Here is a 22,520-nt window from a genome sequence, read left to right as displayed (position 1 = left end):
AAATAAACTAGCTAAGAACTAACCACAAATGACCACAGTTGAGCAACTCCCTGCTCAATCTAGACGATGTATCAGATGTTGGGAGACAATGAAAACTCCAGAAGTGCTCTGCCCTCATGATGCTTACAGTCTGGTAAAAAAGTAAATGGCAAAATCCCAGGTGGGTGATGCTGAAGAGTGATGAGAAAAGAACACGTGGTGCCATGGAACCTACCGAAGGGGCTCCAGCACTGAGTGTCCAGCAAAGACCTGAGAGTAATTACAAGTTATTAAGATGATACAAAGAGAAGAAGGGGGAAGACGCTTCTAGTAGAGAGAAGAGCATATGCCTTTGCCTGAAGACAAGGGTGCATGGTTTCTTGAACGGAGTCCATGTAGCTGGAACACAGCATGCAGGACAGAAGGACATGCAGAAAGATGAGCCTGCAGCCTTCTTGGAACCAAGGAAGCCTCAAAAGATTTATTGACAAGTGAGCATTTTTAGGGATGTGTTCAAATCATTAAGAAAATGCAAAGATGAATGTTAGTTGAGTTGGTCATGAAAGGGTGGAGAAAGAAGAGATTGTAGTTGACTCATTTAATAATGAGACAAAAATAATTTTGCCTCATTATTAAAAAAAGATCTTTCAGAATTTGGGATGCTGTGATCTAAGGCTGGCAGAAAAGCCCAAACAGTACAGTGGAAGGAGTGTGCAGCATGGCAGGAGGCTTGGTTTGGGAACAAGGGACTTCCCAGGTGGCACAGTGACAAAGAATCTGCCTGCTGATGCAGCAAACGCAGGAGACACAGGTTTGATCCCTGGATCAGGAAGATCCCCTGGAGAAGGAAGTGGCAACCCACTCCAGTATTCTTGCCTGGAATATCCCATGAACAGAGAAGCCTGATGGGCACAGAATGCTTCTGGTATTTACTACTCCAAAGGCAAGACGCTAGAAGTTTAACTTCTAGCAATCCACAGAACCTTCAAGAAAAAAAATTAGCCACTCAAAAAGACTTTCCCTATCAGAAATGCCAGTAGCTTCCCCAGTGAGAAATGGTGATAGATTGTGAGAGATTCTCATTAGGGATTCATCTTACCTCTTTTTAAAATGCAAATATCCTCTAGACTGATTAAGCCTTGATACATTCATTTACTCATCAGGTATTATTGAGCACCTACCTACTGTGTGCCAAACACTTCCCTAGGTCTTGTCTCAAAATCACACCTTCATGGGAATGCTTTTCATCAGTCCAGCAGGTGCTGCCTGGCTGATGGGAAAATGAGAAGGGAGATTTGGGTGGAGACGAGAAGTGAGAGGTCCAATTTTCCCTATTCTAAAATATCTCCATCCTGCTATTCTTCCAAGTTACCTACGATACAAACTAAAAGTCAATCAACTGAAATAAATGGCCCATAAACTGCCTCGTGTTAGAGATCCAGTCTCCTTAGACCCCAAGAGTGCTAATTGGGAAATGGCACCAGTGGCCCAGCTCAGTCATCTTTTTTTTTTCTTATTTTTTTAAAATTTATTTTTAATTGGAGGATAATTGCTTCACAGTGTTGTGTTGCTTTCTGCCATACAACAGCATATAAGTATATCAGCCATAAGGATACATCTGTCCCCTCCCTCTTGGACCTCCCTCTCACCCCCTCTAGGTTGTCACAGAGCACCAGGTTGAGTGCCCTATGTTATACAAAAACCTCCCATTAGCTCTTTTGCATATGGTAATGTATGTTTCTTTGCTACTCTCTCAGTTCCCACCCTCTCATTCCCTCACGAGGTCTGCAAACCCATTCTCTTTGTCTGTGTCTCTATTCCTGCCCCGCAAATGGGTTCTTCAGTCCCATTTTTCTAGATTCCACATATATACACTAATATACAATATTTGGTTTTCTCTTTCTGACTTCACTCTGTATAACAGGCTCCCAACCAATCAGCTCTTCTTTCAATTTCCTCCTTCCTTTGTTTGCATAGTACTCTGCCGGGGGTCTGTTCACCTCAGGAGGCTGTCCTGGTTTTCCGACCCAGCACAGAAGGACATGCTGGACCCACGTCTCCAGAAGATACAGGTGGGAGGTGGTGTGTGGGCGGCGGCAGCAGTGGCTGGCGGGGTGCCCTCTGGGGACCCTGCGCGTGACCCCTGCCTCGCTGTGAGCCGCAGCACCGTACTGTCCACTGTCTGCTGTCTCCTCCCTACTCAAAGGATTTCCTCAGGATGCTGCCTTAGCATCTCTGAGAACGGCATCCTTCTAGCTACTCACACTCAAAATGTTGACACCATCTGCCGCCTTCTCCTATCCTTGACACGCAGGGCATTGCCAGGGGTTCACGTGGTCCCCATAAAGACTCACCCCACCCATCCGTCTGGGCGCCATGACGCTATTCCCGGTCCTCACTGCATCTCCCTTAGCTTACTACTTTAACCGTCAAACCGTCAAACCGTCTCCTGGCTCCCGCCCTGCAGTACTGCCAAAAAAATCGCCCTGAGGCTCTGAAGGCATAGAATCCCTCCTTGGAAGTTCATCCTTATAGGATCTGTGGAGATCCTTAGCACAAGGCTTTGTCCTTATTTTCTGCTCATATGGTCTGGGTGTCAGAATCCCCCCCTTCTTGTTCTTTGCCCTCTCCTTGTTCTGACACCTACAGTCCTTAAAGCAGATGGTTTCCTTCCACCTCCCATCTGCTCCCTCCCCTAAACCTCTCCCAGATTCTCTAGAGGAGATCCTTTCTGCCTTTTCTGAGCTCCCCAGAACTGTTTTTGCAGCTGTTATTCACACAATGAAGTTGTTCTACCTCTTATAGTAATGTTGGAGAAGGAAATGACAACCCACTCCAGTATTCTTGCCTGGGACATCCCAGGGACAGAGGAGCCTGGCGGGCTACAGTCCACGGGGTCACAAAGCAACTAAACAGCAACAACCTCTTGCAGTAATGTGTGTGTTAGTCACTCAGTCGCGTCCACATCTTTGCGACCCTGTGGACTGTAGCCCCCCAGGCTCCTCTGTCCATAATATTCTCCAGGCAAGAATACTGGAGTGGGTAACCATTCCCTTCTCCAGGGGATCGTCCTGAGTCAGGGATCCAACCCTAGTCTCCTCCATCGCAGGCAGATTCTTTACCATCTGAGCCACTAGGGAAGCCCTATGTCTGCTTTATCTCTCCTGACAAACTGAACCTCTTTGAAATAGAATCAGTGTACCATGTATCTATAAACTAGCTCAATGCCTTGGATACAGAAGAATCCTTTAAAAACCTAAGAGTTAATGTATTTTTCTATGTTTGGAAAAAGTTGGAATAATAATCTTAATTTTATTTGTTTAGAGGAAATCTTTAATGTCTGGATGGAGTGAGGGGTAAATTTTTGTTCGACTTGAACACGATCAGCAGTTCCTAGCTGTGCTTCCACTGTGTGCCAACCCGCCTTCTAGATGCTTGTGAGCAGCCCCAGTCATGGAGCCTACAGTAGGGGAAAGGCAGGTGTAGGGAAAGCAATTCGACGTTTCTGGAGCAGCCACTGTGTGCCTTTTCATACTGAACACAGGGTGCTCCGAAAATGTCAGATTCTTTTCGGATGAGATGGTTAGATGGCATCACCGACTCAATGCACATGAGTTTGACAAAGCTCTGGGAGATGGTGAAAGACGGGAGCCTGGCGTGCTGCGGTCCATGGGGACACAGTCGGACACGACTTAGCGACTGAACACCACCACCACCACCATGTGTCAGTAGCTGGATTTGGTGATTGTTGTTAATGCATGAAGCTGGGGAGAGCCCAGGTACCCCCGACACCAAATGCCTCTCTGTCAATCCAAAGGCGAGACCACCACCTGCACTGTAGCAGTTTCCTATAGTTAGTTAGACCACCACCTCCAAAATAAGCAGTTTCCTATAGTCAGTCATATGAAAGACCTGAATTTATGGAATTACATAATTGGTTTAGTTTCATTACAAGATAGAATCATTCAAGAAAGGGGGAAAAAAGGAGAAACATACATTGAAATTTGCCTAATTTCGCTGTCCTGCAGAAGTATTCTCACAGCTTTCTAAAACCATTGCTTTTCACTGTTGGGTTTTGCCAGTTTGCAATTGAAAAGCCTGTTTTCCACTTTGGACCTTGGAGGCAGTTGTTGGGCAGTTTTTGGCAATTCCTGCAGTTTGACTTACTGACAGAGCAGTGCCATCTAGTGATGTAAAAGGAAAACTTGAAGCTCTTGGTTTTCTTAAGCTTCTGGGCAAAGGGGTCAGGGGGAATCTGGTTTTCTCCATTCTATTTTTTAGTGTCATTTGCAGGAGTATATTGCAGCCTAAAGGTCGAAACAGCCTGTCACTTATGTCTAAGAAATTACGTATTATATAGATATATCTGAAAATATGCGTAATATAGGTTTCCTTATATTGTGCTGATTCTCAAAGCATTTGTAGCAACTATAGAAAACACCAATACAATGCTAAATAAAATATTTCAAAAATGATAAATTCTCAGGATCAGTAAAAAGTAAGCCAGAAAAAGAGATATGAATCAGGAGAAAGGTGTGAACACCGTTTAAGGCAATCTTGTAGTCTATTTGATTACTGCTTATGAAGTGGAAAATCTTGTGATGGGAATAATTCAGTTGCTGAATGTCCTTATTTGGAATATACTGTTGCATGCATCTCTGTAATTAAGGGCTCCTTATCCAGGCTATGAATTATGCAGGCTCTCCTTCTCATTCCCCTGCTACTCTGTGATTTTACACAGCTGATTTCACAAGTGTGGTCCCTAGACCAGCAGCATCAGCGTTACCTGGAAACTTGTGTAAGAAATACAGATTTTTATACCCCACTCCAGACCTGGGAGTGTGTATGCTAAGTTGCTTCAGTCCTGTCCAACTCTTTGCGACCCTATGGTCCATAGCCTGCCAGGCTCCTCTGTCCATGGGATTCTCCAGGCAAGAATACTGGAGTGGGATTGCAATGCCCTCCTCCGGAGGATCTTCCCAACCCAGGGATGGAACCTGAGTCTCCTATGTCTCCTGCATTGGCAGGCGAGTTCTTTACCACCGCTCCACTTGGGAAGCCTCATCCCATACCTAATGAATCAGAAACTCCCTGGTGCGGCCCGGAAGTCTTGCATTTTAACAAGATGATTCACATGCCACTCATACTTGAGAATCACTGTTTATTAACATCCCTCTTGGAAAATAATTGGGAATGGAAAAAAAAGTTAAATATTAAAAAGCATATTTAGATATTTGTTAGTAACTCTAATTTTTTAAAGATGTTTTAGGGGCCAAGGAAATTGACACTAAATAAAATAATATTGGCTTTTGGGGATCTTCAGTTTGTCTATGCCAAGTTAAAAATAGGAGCTGTCCAAGATTATACAACGTCCCTTGAAATGACAGTTTGCAACATGATCTAACAACTCAAGTGTAGCATAGCATTGTTAACTCTCTGTTTTAAAATTCTTGGTGTCATAAATGTTTCCAAGGAAAACATTTATGTTTTTCCCTTGGACTCTCAAGGAGATCAACCAGTCAATCCTAAAGGAACTCAGTCCTGAATATTCATGGGAAGGACTGATACAGAAGCTAAAGCTCCAATATTTTGGCCACCTGATGCGAAGAACTGACTCATTTGAAAAGACCCTGATGCTGGGAAAGATTGAAGGCAGGAGGAGAAGGGGACGACAGAGGATGAGATGGTTGGATGGCATCACCAACTTGATGAACATGAGTTTGAGCAAGCTCTGGGAGTTGGTGATGGACAGAAAAGCCTGGCATGCTGCAGTCCATGGGGTCACAAAGTTGGACACGACTGAGCGACTGAACTGAACTGAACTGATAAGAGGAAACAAACAAATGGCATCCATGGCCTTTATTTATCTCATTTTTATTTCCCTTAAATTATTTTAGCCAAAGCTGAAAACTCTTTAAGAACGGGTTGGGTGTAAGCCAGGGACCCTAAAGGCAGTTTCTGATTCTGCCTTGTGTTCAAAGAAGGGAAACAGAATTTGTAAAACACTCGGCCTGGTTGGAAGGGTGGATAAGAAAGGGAAGTAACAGGTGTTTCTGTGACTGTCGGATGGTGGGCATGAGATGGAAGAGCAGCAGCAGGCATGTTAGGTCACCTCTATTTGGGTCCCCAAACATCATCCATTGATCACCATTCTAAAGCAGGCTACAGTTCTTTCTGGCTGAATGGAAATAATAAGCCATTATAATGCCTCAAAGTTAAAACAACATTTTAAACTTCTTTGTACTCCTCTACATCTCATCTGCAATAAGTTATTGGTTAGTCTGAGATATTAAAGTTTAAGGGGTCACCTAACCATGGACTCCGGAAGTAACAGTTAGAACTGGACATGGAACCACAGACTGGTTCCAAATAGGAAACGAAGTACGTCAAGGCTGTATGTTGTCACCCTGCTTATTTAACTTATATGCAGAGTACATCATGAGAAACGCTGGGCTGGAAGAAGCACAAGCTGGAATCAAGATTGCTAGGAGAAATACCAATAACCTCAGATATGCAGATAACACCACCCTTATGGCAGAAAGTGAAGAGGAACTAAAAAGCCTCTTGATGAAAGTGAAAGAGAAGCGTGAAAAAGTTGGCTTAAAGCTCAATATTCAGAAAACTAAGATCATGGCATCTGGTCCCATCACTTCATGGCAAATAGATGGGGAAACAGTGGCAGACTTTATTTTTGGGGGCTCCAAAATCACTGCAGATGGTGATTGCAGCCATGAAATTAAAAGACGCTTACTCTTTGGAAGGAAAGTTATGACCAACCTAGATAGCATATTCAAAAGCAGAGACATTACTTTGCCAACAAAGGTCCGTCTAGTCAAGGCTATGGTTCTTCCAGTGGTCATGTATGGATGTGAGAGTTGGACTGTGAAGAAAGCTGAGCACTGAAAAATTGAGGCTTTTGAACTGTGGTGCTGGAGAAGACTCTTGAGAGTCCCTTGGACTGCAAGGAGATCCAACCAGTCCATTCTAAAGGAGATCAGTCCTGGATGTTCTTTGGAAGGACTGATGCTAAAGCTGAAACTCCAATACTTTGGCCACCTCATGCGAAGAATTGACTCATTGGAAAAGACTCTGATGTTGGGAAGGATTGGGGGCAGGAAGAGAAGGGGACGACAGAGGATGAGATGGTTGGATGGCATCACCGACTCAATGGGCATAAGTTTGGGTGAACTCCGGGAGTTGGTGATGGACAGGGAGGCCTGGCGTGCTGCGATTCATGGGGTCGCAAAGAGTTGGACACGACCGAGCGACTAAACTGAACTGAACTAACCATGGACTCAAAGAATCGAAACAGGAAGCTTGAAAATCATCTGCTTAAGGCCGATAGCCTATTAGCCAGGAGCAGCTGTCCTCCAGTGACTTGTAAGTCCTCCAGGGTTCTGTTTGTTAAACTTGTCCTCCAGGGTTCTGTTTGTTAAGCTCATCAAGGTGACTTCAGAAAAGGAAGTCTTTTCTAAAGGTGCCGACCTCGGGAACAAAGAGTCATTGATTGATTGTAAAACTGACCTTCCCTCATTCCTTTGCCAAAAAAAAACACAATTATTTTCTTTCCAGTTACCAAGAAGGTCAGTTTTTACAAGATGCATAGGTTCTTCTAACAATAGAAAAAAAAATTTTTTTTCCCCTAAATCAGTAAATTGGGAATCTTTTGAAGGATATGTCTGGTTCATCTAAAAACACTACTTGTTTGGCTACAGAAACTAGAAGCTTACTTTTCTTCTTCAGTCTTAAATGCTGAAGGCATGTCATATGTGACATTTTTCAATCACCAAGTTCCTTGTGAGAAAAAAAAAAGTTAAAGATTTCACAGTTGAGAGAAACCATAATGTCTGCTTTGTCCAGACATCCTTCTAATGCTTGAAATCCTTTCATACCATCCCCACAGGCCATCACTCAAACTTACGGAACTGAAAATATTCAAAGAGAAGTGGGAAGGAGTAGAAATGTGGGACAGAAGCCAGCATGTATCAGTTACTCCATTTATATTGTCTGCACCAGTTTGGAAATTTCCATCAATTCATGGTCCTCCAGAACTTGTATGACCTTCTTGACCCTAGTTATTGCGGTAACTTCGAATTAGAAACACGTGGTCTAAGTTAGGGTTTCTGAAGCTTGGCACTTTGCCGTTTAGAGCCAGAGAGTGTGGCGCGTTGGCAGAGGGGCTGTCCTGTGCATCCTAGGATGTTGAGCAGCTTCTCTGGTCTCTTCTTCCCAATAGTTGGCAGTAGCACTCACTTCCTCTACCTCCCCCCCAACCCCCCAACACAGAACTCCGCTTTGATAAGCAAAAATGTCTCCAGACTTTACCAAATATCCCAGGTGACCACAGGGAGGTGGGGGCGGGTTTGGGGAGTGTGTGTGCACCAAATCTCCCCCAACTGAGAACTACTGTTCGAACTAAAGAATGTGTGCTGTGAGGTGCAAGCCCTAAGGAAACATCCAAACCATCTCCTTTAGGAAGGAGTAGTTAAGATCTCAGCCATCTCCTTAGTCACATAGAGAGTTCCACAGTTGACAAAACGTTGGTACAGGTCTCTTGGGGTTTTTGTACCATGAATGTGGAGCGAATATCTCAGTCTGTCACATCTTTATTAAAGGTCTGTGAAAATAGGTTACTGCAGTCAATGTTCTAAAACGCAAATAGCAGAACTATTAGGTTGATTCCAAGAAACCCTCAGTTTTAAGTGTTAGTCGCTCGGTCATGCCTGACTCTTTGTGGCCCCATGGAGTGTAGCCCACCAGCCTCCTCTGTCCATGGAGTTCTTCAGGCAAGAATACTGGAATGGATTGCAATTTCCTTCTCCAGGGAATCTTCCCCACCCAGGGATCAAACCCCAGGTCTCCTGCTTTGCAGGCTGATTCTTTACCTTCAGAGCCCCCAGGGGCTTCAAAATCTATTTTGGTAAGTTTTTACAGAAGCATAGTGAATTACTGGATTTTCACAAATTGAGCCTACCATGTAAACCGCAGCCAAATAAGAAATATAACCAGCACTGCGACACCATTTCCACTGACTCCCTCCCCCTTAACCACGCCTTACCATGGTGCTCTCTCACACTCCTGGCCTGGCTATTCCTTTTGCGGGGCTCTGCCTGACTTGCTGTCTCATCCCATTCCAGTCTCTCTGCAGATAAAACCTCTGAGAGCCTCCCTGAAGTCCTAAATTCCTCTCTACCACCCTGAACCTGCTTGAATTTTCCTTACAGCTCTTATCACACCCTATTTGTGTCCATCTTCCCAACATGTAAGAATCCAAGAGGACAGGAACATTCTAACTTAACATATGGTGGGAGCTTGGAAAATTAAAGGCATGGGTAAATCCAAATTTCTGAAATTTTAAGGTGAGGAAAATTCATTCACGTCTTAGAAATGAGGAAATAGCATCATGCTAAGTCACTTCAGTCGTGTCCGACTCTGTGCGACCCCATAGACGGCAGCCCACCAGGCTCTCCCGTCCCTGGGATTCTCCAGGCAAGAACACTGGAGTGGGTTGCCATTTCCCTCTCCAATGCATGAAAGTGAAAAGTGAAAGTGAAGTCGCTCAGTCGTTTCCGACTCAGCGATCCCATGGACTGCAGCCCACCAAGCTCCTCCGTCCATGGGATTTTCCAAGCAAGAGTACTGGAGTGGGGTGCCATTGCCTTCTTGAGTGCCTGCTATGTGCCAGTCATTGCAATAAGTACATGTATGTATTATTTCTTTTAATTTTATAATAACTCTGCAAAATGAATGTTATTAGGCTGCTTTCAGATATAAGTACCAAAACCCAACTAAAAGATTAAATAAAAATAATATTTATTATCTCATAAGAAATGGTCCAGAGATAGGGGCTGGTTCCATATTTGATCAGTCCTATATCTCAAAGATGTTATGGTTTCAGTTTGGCTTCTCTGCCATCTTATAAGCTTTCTGCTCATGGTCACAGGTGGCCCTCACCATTCCAAATGTCACATCCTTGCTCAGCAGTCTCCAGAAGCAGGTACAAAGAGAGGCTGTGATTTGTTTTTCTTCTTATCAGAGGAAAGAATCTTCTTCTGGAAGCTCCTTGATATCTCATTGGCTGAATACACATTGTTATAAACATAATGTTTGTGTCCTAACCCGAATTCATGTGCGGAAGCCCTAACTTCCAATGTGATAGCATTTGAAGGTGGGGCCTTTGGGAGGTAATTAGGTTTAGATGAAACTTTTGCTACTCTACTCCAAATAATTATAACAGCCTCTAGTAATAACAAAGTTCAGAAGAAAAGCCCTATCTTTATGCCCTCTCCTAAAAAGTGGTGATGAGATTGGAAACAAGATTGTAAGGTGCTACACTTACACACCCAGATCTTGGCTTCTGAATACCATTCAGTATTAGAAATCCAGGCTTCCTGATGAAATGGTTCATTCTAAAGCTGGGACAGAGAAAATACAAGATGAATGTGGAATATCTTGTAATACTAGACAGTAAGAGAGAGCTCAAACACCAAAGCATGGGGACATGTCAGAGGGACATAGAATTTAACCGTCAAGATCTTCCTTCCAGTGGCCACAGCTGGAACTATTTGAACAACAAAATAAGTAAAATAGTATTGGATTATAATCCACAGAGTAAAATCAATATGTGTGAGTCCAAGCTGATAAAGATGATTGAATTAGTAAATAAGTGATAGAAAAAGAGATAAATCTTTCTCACAAAAGAATTCCAAACAACAAGCATAGATTCCCCGCCCCTCTGAAGCAGAGCTTAACCTCTCTCCTCCGGCATATGCCCGTTCAGCATCCCCACTCTGAGTTCAGCATCCCCACTCTGAGGTGAGCTCTACTTAATGACTCACTTCAAAGAATACAGCCCGTGAAGGGAGAGTTGCAGCTTTACAGAGGAGAAACCTGCAAAGGATGCTTAACAAATACTGTCGCGTGGCTGTCATGCACCACTGATATGCTGTGATGAAAGGGCACGTCACCACCACTTGGTGGTATTCTTTACAAAAACACACCACCCACTTCTAAATGTAAGAAAAATAACAGATACATCCAAGTAAGAAGATACTCTGCAGGATAACTGGCCAAAGTCAAGTCCTCAAAGTGGTCAAGGTCATAAACAAGGAAAGCCTGATAGATGGTCACAGACTAGAGTAGGTTAAGAAAGCATGACAACTTCCTGCAACATGGGGCATTAATGGAGGAAATACCAAAATCCGAAGTATGGAATTTAGTTAACTGTACCAATTTTCAGCTCTTAGTTTTGACAAATGTACCACAGTTATTTAAAATGTTAACTTTAGGGAAAGATGAGTAAAGGCGCTTGGCACTCTCTCTACAATATTTGTGTAAATCTACAAACACCCCTGAATTAAAAATTCAGTTAAAAAGAAATGTGTGAGAAAACCAATATTGTATGTCAGATAATACTTCAATTAAAGAATTCAGGGAAATTCTCAAAAATCAATTGTTACAATGGCAAAAGCATGTAACAACAGTAAAATGTAAATGGGATAAAACCCCTTGAGAAGCAATGGGCAATGAAAAAAACAAAGTGTATGCTAGACAGCTGTTGAAACTGGTTATGTGGATGTTCATTGTCCTGTTAACTCTGCTTTTGTATATATAGTCATAGCGCATCTTACTCCATATCTGTAAGTTCTGTATCCAAAGATCTCCATTCACAGAGTGATGAGTAAATTGCAATGTAAACGTTTTAAGCAGTTAAAAATAAGTAAATTCATGAAATAAAAGATTCTCTGCTTTCAAGATAATTAGCAATCAAGAGTGACAAAGCTTCTTGTGTCAGCTACTGAGATAATAATGAATAGATGAACTTTGTTGTCTGTATCCCTCAATGAATGAATGATGTTGCATATCACAGCTCTACAACTTTTGCTACTTAAAGTGCAGTTCAAGAACCTGCAGCCTCAGCATCATCTGAGAACTGGTTAGAAATGCCAAGGGTAAAGCTTAAATTCAGGCATACTGAAATGAAATCATCTTTTTAACAAGAACCCCAGTGAACAAAATACAGATTAAAACTTAAGAAGCACTGCTTATGTGGTTTTCTACATTTCTTAACAAGTAACATTTGAAAAGGTACACTCAAATAAAAAATGAAAATACTTTTATAAAGAGTTTACATTTGACTTGAAAACTATAAATTGCCCTCCTTTACTTATATCCTGGAATATATATTTGGTCAGAATAACATTTACTTAAAGTTACATATAATATCACACCTTTGCTAGGCCCAATAAGATTCTAGGGAAGAATAAAAGTGGTGAATATATTACCTGGGCAAGCCCTCAGGAGAGTTTATACAGAGAAAACAATGGTTAGGAGAGTGGGCAAGAAATGTATCACATTTTAAGAATGTCCCCTGATGATGTGACAATGAGGAATCCTGAATCTCATCCCTATTCTTTCCCTTCAAAAATACCCACCAGAGGAACATGCAGAAAGGAGTAATCCATTCAGCATTGCTTTCCCTTTTTTGTTACATCACACCACCTTTGAAAGTACATAACTTGGGGAGCATGACTTTGGTTAGAGATATCTCTAGCCATTGCTAGCTGGTAAACTAGTAACAGGATGAGGAAGAGATAATATTCTGACTATAAAACAGAAAATTAGCCACGGTTGTTCATCTCCGCAAGAGAAACTTATACTAGAGGCTGAACACCCACTATCCTTAAGTATCTCTTTGCCAGAGTGGAAACAAGAACACATACCACAAGGCAGAGGAAAGAAAGGAAGATGAAAGATCAACGTGTAGAACAGACCCTGCGAGACGCTTCAAAAGATGGAAGCAAAAGAGACTTAGGAACTTTAGGGAAAGCCCTGCTTTCCATGATGTACCAATCAAAGCTTCATGGATCCATGTGACCTGAGATGCCACATGAAAAAAAGCAGGAAAGCCTGAGAAAAATCCAAATTTAAGACGGATTACAAAGAATACATAAATGGCAGGTGAGGACATAAAGGCAATAAATACAGATTTCAGCTTGGGATTATAGTGGAATCAGGATATGGAACAGTAGATTAAATGTTGGCAGAAACAAGGAAAAGTTTTGATTATTTTTAAGATGGTGATGATCTAAATATGTTTGGCCATTATTGGTGAAGGAAATAAACATTTGATTAGCAAATGAAGTAGCAAATCCAGGTAAAAGATAGTGGAAGGAACAAGGTTCTTGAGACAGTAGATGTGGGAGAGTAAGTGGAAAAGTTGCAAATAAAGCACACAGATGATGGTTAACCTTGAAAAGGCATTAGGACGGCTCTTCCTTGGGGAAAGAAGGGAAGGAGAGGGGAATTGGAGATACAATCCATCAAATAAAATGTGGGGTCATTTCCTAAGAGTGAGTGGGCTCAGGAATGTGGTCAGTGTGAGGGATGCAATACAACAAGCAAAGATAAGGCGGTTATATAATTTATGGTCTGAGTGAGCACACTTTTGTGCTCCTCAAACAGGAGCACACAAACAGGATGTCTGCACAACAGGACTCTTCTGAACAAATGTAAACATACCCTGGAAACAAACATCACTATTATGAAGGAAGCATGGATGTGTGACGGGTCCCTTCAGCCTCTCTGGCCCTCCCCAACAATGTTGCCAGTACAGGGTCAAAGAGAATCATATTTAGGCTTCCAGAGTTGGGGCAAAAGTGAGGCAGTCATATTAGAAGATCAAGAGACTGAGAATCCCTGAATCATAGACAACGACTTTGGAATGGCTGCAGCCGTATGCTACATTGTCCAGTAGAATTGTCTGCAATCATGGAAGTGTTTTTAAGCCTCTTGCCTCATGTGGCAACTGGACAAATGAATTATTAATTGAAAATAATTAGCTTCCCTGATGACTCAGCAGTAAAGAATCCGCCTGCCAATGCAGGAGACTCGGGTTCAATCCCTGGGTGGGGAATATCCCCTGGAGAAGGAAATGGCAACACACTCTAATATTCTTGCCTGGCAAATCCCATGGACAGAGGAGTCTGATGGGCTACCGTCCATGGGGTTGAAAAAGAGTCAGACATGACTTAGTAACTAAACAACAGCAACTAGTCACGTGAAGCTACCCTACTAGAAGTACTGGTTCATATTAAGCCGAGTGAAGCCAAGAGATTAATGGACTATAAAGAATGCAGGGGTCAGAAGGCAAGATGGGAGCTTGTTGTGCAGATTGAGCGTAAATCTAACTACTTAGTTGTGAATAGCGATGAAATCCCAAGTGTGACAGTGCTTGATAAGAATCAAAGAAAACCGCTAGTGGGACTGGTTGGGGGGGCGGGGAGGTTGTTGAGGAAGGAAGTCTGAATATGGGCAGTCACGTGTGACCCGCAGGGGATGACGGGAGTTAGTAGGGGGCGCATCTCACACTAAAGACCTTGAGGAAGGCTACGTGGGGCCCCCAGAACATGAGGTGAAAACCACCAGCTAAGGAGAGAAGGATCGGGGAGTGGCTAAGATTTCAAGATGAGAGTTTCTGCCTTTGTTTTTCAGATGGTAGCTGTGTTCTGAGTTTCCTGGGGGAGGTAGTATGCATCTAAAAGAAGCTGGATTTGGGTTCTGCTCTCTGGCTCTGGTCATGGTGGGGAGCAAACAGGAGAATTAAACTGTGTTTCCTTTTGACAAAGGAGGAGAGTGGTGGTTAAATACACAGATCTTTTTAATGTCTATAATATCCTAGGTGGTAGGTTATTCATTAGCAAAATATTTAAGCAGAATTGACTGATACGTTGTATTAAACAAATAATTTTTATTTTCTAGATCTGCTTTGACTTTGGAAATGGACTCCATTTTGAGGTAAGAAACAAAGGGGATTATTCCTATCTTGAATTTTATAGAAGACGTGCGTCTTTACCAGACTGAAAGCACAGACTCCCACTGAAACCGCTAGGTGGCGTTTTGAGGGGGTGCCGAGGAGCCGCGGGCCTTTATGTCTCAGCACAGGAAAGAATTCAGCGAAAGGCGTAGTGATACATAAGAGATTTACTAGAATAGGATGATTGTGAGGCTTCCAGGCAGGTGGTCAAGGGTTGTGCTGCCCCGAATATTAGTGGGTTCAGTTCAGTTCAGTCGCTCAGTCGTTTCCGACTGTTTGCGACCCCATGAATCGCAGCATGCCAGGCCTCCCTGTCCATCACCAACTCCCACCAGAGTTCACCCAGACTCACGTCCATCGAGTCAGTGATGCCATCCAGCCATCTCATCCTCTGTCGTCCCCTTCTCCTCCTGCCCCCAATCCCTCCCAGCATCAGAGGCTTTTCCAATGAGTCAACTTTTCACATGAGGTGGCCAAAGGACTGGAGTTTCAGCTTCAGCATCATTCCTTCCAAAGAAATACCAGGGCTGATCTCCTTCAGAATGGACTGGTTGGATCTCCTTGCAGTCCAAGGGACTCTCAAGAGTCTTCTCCAACACCACAGTTCAAAAGCCTCAATTCTTTGGTGCTCAGCTTTCTTCACAGTCCAACTCTCACATCCATACATGATCACTGGAAAAACCATAGCCTTGACTAGATGGGCCTTTGTTGGCAAAGTAATGTCTCTGCCTTTCAATATGCCATCTAGATTGGTCATAACTTTTCTTCCAAGGAGTAAGCGTCTTTTAATTGCATGGCTGCAGTCACTATCTGCAGTGATTTTGGAGCCCAAAAAATAAAGTCTGACACTGTTTCCCCATCTATTTCCCATGAAGTGATGCATTTTTATAAATAAAAGAAAGGGGATGGAAAGAAGATCACCTTGTTTTTCATTCTTTGAGTCTTATGTCATTAACTCCCATGTGTTGGGTGGAGGGGTTATTGACCCTATATGGTGCATCCCTCTTGGCACTTTGGAAAAATTATATTAGGTCTCAGTACAGTGAGGGTCTTTCACTTTGAAATGTCACCTTCCTGTAAATTATTGTTTTTTATATTTGCAGAGAGTATGTTTTAAGGGTCATTAACTTGTTGTTGTCACTGGGCAGGTTTGGGGCCTTCCACTATTGTTTTTTTGTTTATTTTGGGACATGTCTCTTGCTTCTGTTACATGGTTTTGTTGTTAAGCAAGTTAACTTGGTTTTGTTGTTAAGCAAACCCATCTGGCTTCAATGCTAAGCAACTTGTTTAGCTTTATGAATTAAGTAAGCCCACATTGTTTCGGGATTTTTCCATTACTTGCTTGAGTGATTATTTACTTACTGTGGTCTCCCAAAGCCCACTAAGTTCCCTCTCTATTAACAGTCTCCTAATGGGACTTCAAGCTAGCTTTTGGTTATCCTACTCTATCCCTGCAGCTTCCCAGGTAGATCAGTTATAAATTTCAGGTGGATTCAGGTAAATTCCCTGGTGGATCATTTCCTGCCTACCAAGCAGGAAATGTGGGTTTAATCCCTGGGTCAGGAAGATCCCTTGGAGAAAGAAATGACTACCCACTCCAGTATTCTTGCCTGGGAAATCCCATGGACAGAGGAGCCTGGTGGACTACAGTCTCAGTTCACTTGCTCAGTTGTGTCCGACTTTTTGCAACCCCATGGACTGCAGCACACTAGGCTTCCCTGTCCGTCACCAACTCGACAGTCTGTGTGGTGGGCTACAGTCTATGGGCTTGCAAAGAGTCAGACATGACGTAGTAACTAAACAACATCAGCTATATCCTATCACCTCAGAGTCAGCCATTCCCACTCAACCACGTTCACAGGAACCTCTACCCAGGGGAGATGCAGCATTTTTGACACTCTAAATATCCATCAGTAAGAGAATGGTAAAAGTAGAACAACTCACAGTACATGGAGGAATGTCCATGGTGAGGTACTGAATGAAAAATCAAGGGACAGAATGTGATGTATAGTATTGGGTTGGCCATGAAGTTTGTTTCGGGTTTTCCATAAGCTATTGCAGAAAAAAACCTGAACAAACTTTTTGGCTATCCTAATATAATTCCATTTTTATGAAAAAAAAAAAAAAAAAAAAAAAAGACCTTTTAACATGTGCAGCTGTATGATCATAAGAAAATATCAAAAGATATTTATCAAGCTGTTAACAATGCATTTTCTAAAACATGAGTGAAAAACTGGGAGGCTGTTTTACATTTTTACATTATAAACTTTAATATCGTTTTAATGTTTTGATACATAATTAATTTTTTTAATTATAGAAGAATTTTTTCCACTCAACAAAGGAAAAAAATCAGTGACCTAGTGATAACCAGTGTAAATATTTTGAAGTAAAATGCAAGTTATATAGAGCAATAAAATGAGTAAAATGGTAAACTTAGTATAAAAATCATCTCTGATCTTAAAATACTAGGTCATTTCATTTTAATACTGCATTAAAATTTTCCTTGGATAAAATATATATTCATCTATTAAAGCCCAACTGAAAACTTATAGATTAGTTTTCTGCCTAGTTTTTGATAAACCAGAGATGGGCCATTTAATCCTTTAACTTCATTCTTAAAACAATAAATTCATTAACTGACACTTTCACTAGTTTTAGTTAAGTTGATATCAACAGGTTACTGATAATTTTGTCTTAAAGCATTAGTAATTCATTTTTAAATTATAAGCCACCACAGAAAAATAAGACTTCATTTTCAGTTAGAAACATTTCTTGACTTGCCGTGTTAATTGTAATTTGCCCATTTGTAAGGTCACTAAATTATTCTATCCTTTTTAAGTCTTCCCTCTGGGAGATCTTTCCTTGCTGATAAAAAAACCAACAAAACAAAACTGCTTTACTGGTTTGGAAACAAGCTCTTCAGGTAGACAGTGTTTGTTCCAGAGTATATATTTTCTCTTTGAAAATGAAACCTGTGCGTGCGTGCCAAGTCGCTTTAGTCATGTCCAACTCTTTGTAGCCGTATGGACTGTAGCCCACCAGACTCCCCTGTCCATGGGATTCTCCAAGTAAGAATACTGGAGTGGGTTGCCATGCCCTCCTCCAGGGGATGTTCCTGACCCAGAGACTGAACCTGTTTTTCTCTTATGTCTCCTACATTGGCAGGTGGGTTCTTTACCACTAGCACCACCTGGGAAGTCCAAAGCCTATATTAAGGCCATATCAAAAAGTAGGAAATAATTTATACCTTAGAATTGGCACAGCTTTCTTTCAACTTCTAGTACATTTTATGATTCCATACTAATGTTTTACTAATTTTTTGGCAACATTTTATTGCTTTAGGCCTTACATTCAAGAAATGAAAGCAAGTTGCTTCCTAAACACATTCACCCAGTGAGACAAAAGCGTGCTTGGATCACCGCCCCTGTGGCCCTCCGGGAGGGAGAGGACCTGTCCAGGAAGAATCCGATTGCCAAGGTACTGTCTAAAGAGGAAAAGGAAGTACATGCACAAAATGTGGTCTGAGATCATCCATGTTCACTGTAAAATTTTAGGAATGTTCCATGATGTACTGACTGAACTTTTTAATATTCTAGATGTCACCTTGAAGATCCACTTTCCTATTCTAGAAGATGCAGCATTAGTGGTGAACATGTATTTAATGGAGGGCTTTGATTCAACTGGGCTTCCCTGGTAGCTCAGCTGGTAAAGAATGCGCCTGCAATGCAGGAGACCCTGGTTCGATTCCTGGGGTGGGAAGATCTGCTACAGAAGGGATAGGCTACTACTCCAGTATTCTTGGGCTTTCCTGGTGGCTCAGCTCGTAAAGAATCTGCCTGCAATGAGGGAGACCTGGGTTCGATCCCTGGGTTGGGAAGATCCCCTGGAGAAGGGAACAGCTACCCACTCTAGTATTCTGGCCTGGAGAAGTCCATGGAGAAGTCCAGGGGATCTCAAAGAGTTGGACATGTTTGAGTGACTTTCACTGTTTGATTCAACTAAGAATGGACTCAGGCACTAGTTGAATCCTTGTTTAACAGAGTGTTGCTGCTGCTAAGTCGCTTCAGTCGTGTCCAATCTGTGTGACCCCATAGACGGCAGCCCACCAGGCTCCCCTGTCCTTGGGATTCTCCAGGCAAGAACACTGGAGTGGGTGTTAACATTGCTTAAAAGGAGATCTCATCATCTGTTTTCCCTAGCACCTACCTAGGTTCTCTGGCAGGAGCCCTGTAAATTGGACTGACAAAAAATAATTAACAAGAGAAAAACAAGCAGTAACGTGTCTGTATGTGCTCTGTGCTCAGTCACTTCAATCCTGTCTGACTCTGCTGCCCCGTGGACTGTAGCCCGCCAGGCTTCTCTGTTCATGGGATTCTCCTGGCAAGAATACTGGAGTGGGTTGCCATGCCCTCCTCCAGGGGATTTTTCCAGACCCAGAGATTGAACCGCATCGCCTGTGTCTCCTACATTACAGGCAGATTCTTTACCCGTTGAGCCACCTGGGAAGCCCCTAGAAACTTGTCTGTCCCGCATGAAACACGTGGGAGTACCCAGAGATGAGTAAATCAAAGGCTTGGTTAGGATTTGGGTTTATATAAGCTTCTTAGTAGAAGGACAATATATTTTTAGAAAAGTGACAAGACAGACAAGAAAGACCTCGAATTCCCGGGGGCAGCTACCTGGGAAGGCAAATAGATGGGCAACTAATACTAGAGAAAGCTAGTTAGTCAGGTTCGTTTTGTAGATTCTCCTGGTCCTGTCTCCAGGCTGATAGGGATCTAAACTCCCCTCCAGTGATTAACTTTTTTGTCCTTGCTGTCCAGAGGGGTGGAAAAGGCACCTTTACAAACTTACGTCCTGCTCTTAGGCAAGTAAGGCTTCCCAGGTGGCACTGTGGTAAGGAACCCACCTGCCAATGCAGGAGATGTAAGAGACACTATTTCAGTTTATGAGTCGGGAAGATCCCCTGGAGAAGGGCATGGCGACCCACTCCACTATTCTCATCTGAGAAATTCTAGGAAAAAGGAGCCTGGCGGGCTGCAATCTATGGGGTCGCAAGAGTCAGACACGACTTAATGACTAAACCACAACAGTCTTAGGCAAATAGGGGGAGGACAGAGAGTTTTTCTTGTATCTGCTGCTTCTCAATCGCTTTCAGCTTAAAACTATTATATCAGAGGCACACATTCTGCCGCCCTACGCATGAAAGTAGTTTTCAAAATGAAAATAAACTGCTATCTAACTCATCTTGCCTGAAACAGTCTGGGTTTATGGCCATTGTCCTGACCTAATTATTAATAACTCCCCTTTCAACTCTCAAATGCCCTATTGTTTTGATAAATAATATGGTAGTTCCATTCATTTGTATCTCAGATTTAGCACATGTAAAGTCTGAACCCTTGCTTTTTCTGAAAGCTGTTCTCCCTAAGTTCTATCTGTTTCAGTAAATGGTACTATAATTTTGTTCAGTATTTTCAAAACTGTAGCAGGTACTGTCAGTTCTTTGCCGAAAGTGTATTCTGAATCTGCCCACCTCTCTCCACTGCCACGCTCCTCGTGCCCGTCAGTGTCAGCTCTGACCTGTGTTGCCGAAAGCACCCTGACCTGGTCTCCCTGCCTTCACTCTTGCCTGCCCCTCCCCCACCACAGTCCATTCTCCAGAAAGCAGCCAACGTGGTCTTCTGAACTGAAATTTTCATCCCCTTCGTGAAGCCCTATCAACAGCTGTCCACTGCAGTGGAAGAAACACACTCCTCACTTCTGCCAACAAGAGCTCTCTTAGGATTTGTTGACTTTGACCTCCTCTCTGACCCCAGCTCCTATCAGCCTTCATCCCGTACCCTGCCACCTCCCTAAGCTGACACAAGCCCAAAGCCCATGCCAGCCTCCCACCCTTTCGTTGTTCAGTTGCTCAGTCGTGTCTGACTCTTTGCGACCCCATGGACTGCAGCACTCCAGGCTTCCCTGTCCTTCACTATCTTGCAGAGTTTGCTCAAACTCCTGTCCATTGAGTCGGTGATGCCATCCAACCATCTCATCCTCTGTCTTCCCCTTCTCCTGCCCTCAATCTTGCCCAGCATCAGGGTCTTTTCCAATGAGTCAGCTCTTCTCATCAGGTGGCCAAAGTATTAGAGCTTCAGCTTTAGCATCAGTCCTTAGCACTTGCTGTTCCCTCTGCCTGGAACCCCTCCCCATAGGTATTTGCAGTATCTCACAGCATATCTGGCCAAGAATTCCCTTCCCGGCCTCACCCCATCTCAATCCCCTCACTTCATTCAGCTCGGTTTATAGCTCATTCACCTCCACTCGGAGAAGGCAATGGCAACCCACTCCAGTACTCTTGCCTGGAAAATCCCATGGACGTAGGGAGCCTGGTAGGCTGCAAGTCCATGGGGTCGCGAAGAGTCGGACACGACTGAGTGACTTCACTTTCACTTTTCACTTTCATGCATTGGAAAAGGAAATGGCAACCCACTGCAGTGTTCTTGCCTGGAGAAGCCCAGGGACAGGGAAACCTGGTGGGCTGCCTTCTATGGGGTCACACAGAGTCGGACACGACTGAAGCGACTTAGCAGCAGCAGCAGCACCTCCAGGACATTATGTCATAAGTTGCTTGCTTGTTGTCTGCTTCCCTCAGTACAGTGTAAGCTCCCTGAGGGCAGGTGCTTGGTCCTCAGGACTCACAGCTCGTGCACACCCTGTGCCCCGAGCAGAGCCAACATCCTGTAAACATTTGTGTGAATGAATAAATGTTCATAGGCAAGTGGTACCTTCATCTTTCCAACCTTATAAACAGCACACACAACAAGCTCCTTTTAAAAAAGAGCAGCCAGGAACAGAAGACACTTTCCTTTTTCCAGCAGTATATTATTTTGATAAAAGCCCTCTTAAATCTAAATGTTTGATTATGGCTTTACATAAAGTGAGTGAAAGTTGCTTAGTCGTGTCTGACTCTATGCAGCCCCAAGGACAGTAGTAGTCTGCCAGTCTCCTCTGTCCATAGGATTTCCCAGGCAAGCATACTGGAGTGGGTAGCCATTCCCTTCTCCAGGGATCAAGCCCGGGTCTCTTGCATTGCAAGCAGATTCTTTACAGTCTGAGCCTCCGGTGAAGCCCATGACTTTACATAATAGTTTGTATACAAGCAGTTAAGCTTTCTGGTTTGCTTAGTGCTAGCTTGATGAGATATCTGAGTTATTCACTCATTCTTTCAATAGGTTTCCCTAAAATACATGGGGTTCAGTAAGCATTAGCTATTCTTCTTACTAATTTTAATTATAAAAGTTGTTAAGAGTAAAATTTACATAAAAAGCAAAACATTCTGTTGTAGTTCCCCAACTTTATAGATTCTTTATCTAAAAGTAATACTGTCAACAGCTTAGTATCTTCCATATCTTTTGAAATCCATAAGTATGTATATACTTACATACTCTTATGTGCATACATGTGTATATGCAAACCAACTGCTAGGTCCACACACAGTTTGATTTTATTTCTAACATAAGTGAAATTATATATATAGTCAGCACATAAAGATCTACAATATTCTCTATAAATACTGATGTATGTGTATACACATACACATGGGTTGTGTGTGTATATGCATGTACTTGGCAAAAAAAAAAAAAAGAGAGAAACACAGAGAAAGGGAAAGACAGACAGAGGCTCAGTGAAAAGTGATCACCGGACTGCCTCAGAGTCCCCATTCCTCCAGGAGCAGAGCAGG

The 22,520-nt window shown here is 42.9% G+C and overlaps 1 protein-coding gene across 2 annotated transcripts in view; it reads left to right on the top strand.

The window, feature by feature from the left end:
- The window catches only part of DSG2 (desmoglein 2), a 54,330-nt gene that overhangs the window by 5,247 nt on the left and 26,563 nt on the right, over nt 1-22,520 (top strand). The window contains exons 1-3 of one of the 2 annotated variants that reach the window (XM_055559050.1): nt 14,340-14,475; nt 14,740-14,775; nt 18,137-18,271. In XM_055559050.1, coding sequence (XP_055415025.1) covers nt 14,446-14,475; nt 14,740-14,775; nt 18,137-18,271 — 201 coding nt within the window. In that variant the 5' untranslated portion in view covers nt 14,340-14,445. Of the gene's footprint in view, nt 1-14,339; nt 14,476-14,739; nt 14,776-18,136; nt 18,272-22,520 lie in introns of those variants that run through there. The other variant, XM_055559049.1, reaches the window with a different exon arrangement.

Source organism: Bubalus kerabau, chromosome 21, assembly GCF_029407905.1.
Source record: "Bubalus kerabau isolate K-KA32 ecotype Philippines breed swamp buffalo chromosome 21, PCC_UOA_SB_1v2, whole genome shotgun sequence".
In the NCBI taxonomy this organism is placed as follows: Eukaryota; Metazoa; Chordata; class Mammalia; order Artiodactyla; family Bovidae; genus Bubalus; species Bubalus kerabau.
This window is presented reverse-complemented; position numbering and strand designations above follow the sequence as displayed.